General features: G+C 33.6%; 2 protein-coding genes across 3 annotated transcripts in view; both read right to left on the bottom strand.

The window, feature by feature from the left end:
* Positions 1 to 6,903, bottom strand: part of LOC134192935 (WD repeat-containing protein 11-like) — a 15,386-nt gene extending 8,483 nt beyond the window's left edge. Inside the window, exons 1-10 of the mRNA XM_062661695.1 lie at positions 6,830 to 6,903; positions 6,676 to 6,745; positions 6,578 to 6,619; positions 5,527 to 5,703; positions 4,386 to 4,536; positions 3,546 to 3,711; positions 2,321 to 2,988; positions 1,652 to 1,792; positions 1,443 to 1,527; positions 273 to 379 (exon numbers count right to left, since the gene is read on the bottom strand). Coding sequence (XP_062517679.1) covers positions 273 to 379; positions 1,443 to 1,527; positions 1,652 to 1,792; positions 2,321 to 2,988; positions 3,546 to 3,711; positions 4,386 to 4,536; positions 5,527 to 5,703; positions 6,578 to 6,619; positions 6,676 to 6,745; positions 6,830 to 6,891 — 1,669 coding nt within the window. The 5' untranslated portion in view covers positions 6,892 to 6,903. The remainder of the gene's footprint in view (positions 1 to 272; positions 380 to 1,442; positions 1,528 to 1,651; positions 1,793 to 2,320; positions 2,989 to 3,545; positions 3,712 to 4,385; positions 4,537 to 5,526; positions 5,704 to 6,577; positions 6,620 to 6,675; positions 6,746 to 6,829) is intronic.
* A 424-nt stretch (positions 6,904 to 7,327) lies between these two features.
* LOC134195550 (CMP-N-acetylneuraminate-beta-galactosamide-alpha-2,3-sialyltransferase 1-like) overlaps positions 7,328 to 7,500 on the bottom strand; it is a 4,189-nt gene continuing 4,016 nt past the window's right edge. For both annotated transcript variants that reach the window (XM_062664599.1, XM_062664593.1), the window contains exon 6: positions 7,328 to 7,500. This exon is cut by the window's right edge and continues 42 nt beyond it. In XM_062664599.1, the coding sequence (XP_062520583.1) occupies positions 7,360 to 7,500 (141 nt within the window). In that variant the 3' untranslated portion in view covers positions 7,328 to 7,359.

A 7,500-nucleotide genomic window follows, 5' to 3' on the forward strand; every position in this document is an offset into this window, starting at 1 on the left:
TATGTTAGTACACAGACAGACAGACAGACAGACAGACAGACAGACGGACAGACAGACAGACAGACAGACGGACAGACAGACGGATGGACAGACAGACAGACAGACAGACAGACACACGCACACACACACACACATGTACACACACACACACACACACACACACACACACACACACACACACACACACACACACAGAGCCAAACTTTAAAACCATTTTTATTACATTAAAGAGTCAATACAAGTACAATGTTGTGTGCCATGCATTCGCTTACCTGACGCTATGTGAACCATTTTCAATTCGTTTCTCACCAACACGCCACTCGACACATTCGGGTATGAAAACGAGAGCAAGCGATCTAAATCCAGCCATTCCATGCCACTAATACAATCAAACAAAAAACAATAACTAATTAATTAATAATTAACAAACCATCAATAATCTATATGTTAAAGCTATTGATATCAAATTATTTCTGATAATAATCAATATGTAGTTCTTTCTACTTGACATAGTTTCTTTTAATCACGGTTGTTGTAGCAGTGTGTGTTGCCAGTATTGTTGTTAAAGCTATTGGTATCAATAAAGTTGTTGTGTTTAATAATCAATACTTAATAATAATCTATAATTAATAATAATTAATAATAATCTATACTAAATAATAATCAATAATTAATAATAATAATCATTAATTAATAATAATCAATAATTAACAATAATAAAAATAAATAATAATAATTATTAATTAATAATAATCAATAATTAACAATAATAAAAATAAATAATAATAATTATTAATTAATAATAATCAATAATTAACAATAATAAAAATAAATAATAATAATTATTAATTAATAATATAATAATCAATAATTAACAATAATCAATAATAATTAAAAATTAATAATTAATAATCAATAATTAATAATAATCAATAATAATTAATAATAATTATTAATCAATAATTAATAATCAATAATAATCAATAATAATTAATAATAAATAATAATAATTAATAATAATTAATAATAATCAATAATAATTAATAATAATCAATAATAATTAATAATTAATAATAATTAATAATTAATAATAATTAATAATAATTAATAATTAATAATAATTAATAATAATTAATAATTCTGGGATCTACTCGGATCCTTCGTAAAGTCATGTCTTCTTTCTAGACAGCCATGATGGTCTAAGTACTTCTGAAGCAGGCTTTGCTTCCGGTACTTGTAATAGACTTTACAAACCAGACTGATCCAGTTGAGCACGACATAATCAATTATTAAATAATTAATAATTAATACCATGGATGTCAATATTCCAACAATCAGTTACCAAACATGCAACTCTCTATTACATTAACAGACTACACTAAACATACATTTGGTCAAAATGCAAACACCAACACAGACAGCACAGAGATAGGAAGACCTACCGAACAGGAGTCGTATACACTGTAAACTCTCTATGAAGACACGCTGACTGCACGTTAATCACTTGGATTGTTCCACTCGACGTTCCTTTGTATAACACAATCCAATCACGTGTTACATCACGTGATATAATAAAATAATTTAATTATGTCACGTGTTACATCACGTGATATAATTAAATACAATTATTTACTTAGCCATAGAGACTGACCGGCAGCGAGTAGTGCTTTGTATGACGAGATGTTCTTTGTGGTTAGGGGAGGACACATTCGGAGACACAGAGGAGGAGCGGAGATGGTCTGAAAGAGTCCGGTAAGAACGAGTTTCAGAGACAAGTGAGACGTTGACTCTCCTGTGTACATATCACTCAATGAAACGAACGACAAAGTAAAATAGAAAATGATAAAACAAAATAAAAGAAAATAGAAAATAGAAAAAAATAAAATAAAATAAAATAGAAAATAATAAATAGAAAATAGAAAATAATGAAATAAAAAATTTAAATATAGAAAATAAAATTGAAAATAGAAAATAAAATAAAAAGGTAAATAGAAAAACAAAAAGTTGAGAAATTAAAGCTTTAATTGACCGATAAATAAACAAACAAATAAATAAATATATAAAATAAATAAAAATAAAATAATAATATAAATAAATAATTACAAAAAATAAAAAATTATTAAAACTATAAACAACAAAAAATAGAAAATAATAAAATAGAAATAAAAATTAAATAGAAAATAGAAAATAAAAAAATTAAATGAAATAAAACACACGCACGTGCATGCACACACACACACACACACACACACACACACACACACACACACACACACACACACACAAACACAAAGTGCAAATCAAAATATTTGATATCAACCTGACTGCTGCCGTGTCGAAATCCCAGGAAATGACTGCGGACCCAACAGATCGGAAAGCGACGTCACATGCAACAAACAACCAGCCGAACCGCCACTACCAATCACATTACCACCACCACCACCACCACCACCACCACCATGAGAAAGTGGAGACAACAGTGGCACAATAGACTGTTCGGATGTTGACACAGGGACGAGACGATGAGACCCGATCAGTTTCCAGAATAACACACGACAATCGCTCAGCACGAGAGCGACCGTCCGCTCGCCGACCGGATCCACGCACATCCGAACGACTTTGCTGTGTTTACTGAGCCGTAGCGCGTCCGACTGGCCTCGTAGATCGTAGACAACATCGAGATTATGTGACGCCAACAACGAGGAGACTTGAGTGCTGCTGGAGAGATCGGCCAGTTGGCATTTCCGTCGTATTCGGATGCTTATGCAGCCATTCTCGTGGAGACAGTAGAGAATGTCACGTTGGCGACACGGAATGATTTGCTGGAATGGCGAGCTGTTGCGTTCGGATGATACGACACCGACTGTTTGGTTGACTTGGAGGTCGATGAGGAGGATTTCGCGTGAGTAGAGGAGGAAGAGGTGGTGACGACATGAAGGACTGTAGCACATCTGGAGACAATCGTTGAATGATGTTGGTTCGTCTGACCTGAAATAGTAGCAGTGACCATACGTATGTATGTATGTACAAACACAGACACAGACAAACAGACAGACAGACAGACAGACAGACAGACAGACAGACACACACACACACAGACACACACAGACACACACAGACACACACAGACACAGACACAAACACACACACACACACACACACACACACACACACACACACGCATACACACATGCATACACAAGAGACACAGACACACAGACACACACACACACACAGACACAGACACAGACACAGACACAGACACAGACACAGACACAGACACACACACACACACACACACACACACACACACACACACACACACACACACACACACAAGGACATACAAACACACCACACATGCACACACACACACACACACACACACACACACAAGGACATACAAACACACCACACATGCACACAGACACACACAGACACACACACACAGACACACACACACACACACACACACACACACACACACACACACACACACACTGCCATCACAACCACTTGAAATCTAACTAGCATATTTGACCTACTTCTTGCTGTCTCCAACAAGTTGTCGTGCTTTCTTCATGGCTGAACGTTGACGTGGAATGCCGGTTGTGGAGCTAGAACTTGCAATGTAGAATTTGCGTGGAGCAAGTGGAGGAACACGAGTGGACGAGAAGTCATCAACAAACAACATACAGTCCTGAGAGAGAACTGAAACAACAAATTTGTTGGGTCTGAGTTGTTTGATTTAGATGAACAAAGAAAATGATAAACAAACAACAAACAAGTAAACAAACAAACAAAAGAAAAAACAAAGCAGTCAAATAGACATTTACAAACAGACAGACAGACAGACAGACAGACAGACAGACAAACAGACAGACAGACAAATAGACAGGCAAACACACAAGCAAACAGACAGACAGCAAACAAACAAACAGACAAACACACAGGCAAACAGACAGACAGACAGACAGACAGACAGACAGACAGACAGACAGACAGACAGACAGACAGACAAACAAGCAAACAGACAGGCAAACAAACAGACAAAATGACCTACAAACAGACAAACAAACAAACAGAAAGACAAAGACTGACAGACAGATAAAGCACAAACAGTTAGATATGTAGTATCCTTGTATGAAATACACAACAGACAAACAGACAGGCAAACAAACAAGACAGACAGACAGATAGACAAACAAACAAACAGACAGACAGACAGACAGACAACCAAACAAAACAGACAACCAAACAGACAGACAGACAAACAGACAAACAAACAAAACAGACAAACAAACACACACACACACACACACACACACACACACACACACACAAACTTAGAATAACACAAAATGACCAACAGAATCAGCAGAGACCTGCCAGTTTCTTCTTGTCAAACGGATCAATAGAAAACATCACCAACGTCTCCGACAAGCTCTTCTTCCAAATTCTAGTGCCCGTATCAGCATTCCACAAAGCCAACGTTGAAGACGGATGAAGAATGGCCAACAGATCTCGAGACGAGTCCTACAATGTGCACACTCTGATGACCATCCCTTCAGTCAATCCACGCAATACAACAGTCACAACACAAACGATTGACATCGACATGAATCTCTTAATTTAACAATTAAACTAATTACTAATATTATTATTTTACAAATTAGTTAATTAATTATTATTATTAATGTACCAATTAATTAATCTATTATTATTAATTTACCAATTAACCTAATTTTTTAATACTATTAATTTATCAATTAATTATTATTAATTTACCAATTAATTAATTAATTACTAAAAATTTACCATTAACTAATTATTAATATTATTAATTTACCAATTAATTTATTTATTATTAATAATTTACCAATTTATTTATTTATTATTATTAAGTTACCAATTAACTAATTATTAATATATTGATTATATTTATCAATAATTAATTATTTTATTATTAATAATTTACCAATTAACTAATTATTAACATTATCAATTTACCAATTAATTTATTTATTTGTGTCGCGCTCAACCAGATCAGTCTGGTTTGTAAAGTCTATTACAAGTACCGGAAGAACCCTGCTTCAGAAGTACTTAGACCATCACGGCTTATTTATTATTAATAATTTACCAATTAATGTATTTATTATTAATAATTTACCAATAAATTTATTTATTATTAATAATTTACCAATAAATTTATTTATTATTAATAATTTACCAATACATTTATTTATTATTAATAATTTACCAATTTATTTATTATTAATAATTTACCAATTAATTTATTTATTATTAATAATTTACCAATAAATTTATTTATTATTAATAATTTACCAATAAATTTATTAATTATTAATAATTTACCAATTTATTTATCTATTATTAATAATTTACCAGTTTATTTATTTATTATTAATAATTTACCAATAAATTTATTATTTATTAATAATTTACCAATTAAAACTAATTATTAATATTTCCTACACATTTTGCTGCTTGAAAACGCTACTGTACCTGATAGCTGAGCCATTCCATGTCTAAAATGGGTTTGCTGTTCTCGCTGAATTCCGTTCTTATTGTCGCCTGACTTACGTCCCACACGACAATCTGACCGGACGAGTCAGCTGATGCCAGTCGAAGTCCATATGGACTGGCCAGTGAGTGATGATAATTTTCATAACACCATTTTACCTAAAATAATAAAAACATAACAAACAAACAAACAAACAGTCGAGCAGACAAACAAACAGGAAGACTGAAAAACAATTAAAATATTTCACGTTGATATTAACAACTCAAAATTCTTACTACCACACATGTAACTGTTCTTGATAAACATAAACAACAAACAGATAGACAAGCAGACAGCCAAACAAATACACAGACAGACACAAACAAACAAGTGGACAGACAAACAGACACACAACCAGACAAATAACAGACAGACAGACACAAACACACAATAGACAAAAAGTCAAAGAAACAAAGAAACAGACACACAAACAGACAAACAGACACTTCAGACCGACAGAAAGACAAAGAAAAAGACAGACAAACAGAAAGACAGACAGACAGACAGATAGACAAACAGACAGACAAACAGACACACAGGCAGACACACAGATTGATATATTTGAACTCTTACTCTACCAATAACAATCGCTAACTTTTACGTATGGATAACAATAATAGTCAATGAACGAAATGTTGAACGTCTTTATCATATAGAAAATCATCAAAATTGCGCTTAGACAACTTAGACAACTTTTTAAAATCACACGAGAGTTGCAAGACTGTACAACTACAGACAGTTGCTTTCTCCATCTATCTCTAAAGTCTGTTTCGCTGCTGACAGACAGACAGACAAACAAACAGACACAGATAGACAGACAGACAGAAAGATAGACAGACAGACAGACAGACAGACAGACAGAAAGACAGACAGACAAACAGACAGATAGACAGACAGACAGGTAGACAGACAGAAAGACAGACACACAACCAGACACACAACAGACAGACAGACAAACAGACAAACACACTAAATTACAATATCCACCGCTACCTTAGTCACAAAGTGTTTGTGCTGTTCCAGAGTCTGCAAGACCTACACAAAAATCGTGTCACGTGACCAACAATTTCTCGACCATTCAACAACACAACCTGCACTGTCCTTGGCTCTACAATCACGACGAGATTCTGACTACCAAATGCCAACAGTCCCTGCCATCCCCTACACCACAAACCAACAAACAAGCAACGAACTCTCACACGGCTCAACTGATACGCTCCATTTATTTTGCGATTTTCTTCTTACCAGTCGGCACAGCGGTTTGCCGGGTTTAGAGGTCCAGGAAGGATTCGAGGAGAGATTTTCATGATCTGATTGAGTTGGACATCCCGGATGTGATTAGCGCGCGTAACCACATTGACATAAATTTTTATTTATTAATTGCTAATAAATAATTAATTTTATTATTTAAATATAAATTATTAATAAATTGCTAACAACAAATAATGAATTATATTATTTATTAATTACTAATAAATAAATAATTTATTATCTATTAACAGGTAATAATAATTAACTATTGTAACTAGCAAGTTGCTACATCTAAAATCAGCTAAACAGAAACGACATCAATACCAGTTTGATGTTCCGATGACTATACCATATATAATCAACCCATTCTGCTATGTAACCATCAACAGTATTCAGTCCAAGTCTGAGTCTATGACAAAATATAGAAAACACAACATACACAATCACTCATTGATATCAAACACTGTTATAAATATTACATGTGTGTATATATTATATATAAATATTAAATACAGTCACTAAAGTCAAGTCCTTCCTGCATGAAATCGAATCACACCGGCTTTGTGTAAAGCCATTCTCACCGCCTCTTCAGTTTCAGCATCATGTACTCCGGTACGTCTGAAAGGATCGACGTTTTTGTTTTCGTTTTTATCATAATAATGATG

The sequence above is a fragment of the Corticium candelabrum genome, chromosome 1 (genome assembly GCF_963422355.1).
Source record: "Corticium candelabrum chromosome 1, ooCorCand1.1, whole genome shotgun sequence".
NCBI lineage: Eukaryota > Metazoa > Porifera > Homoscleromorpha > Homosclerophorida > Plakinidae > Corticium > Corticium candelabrum.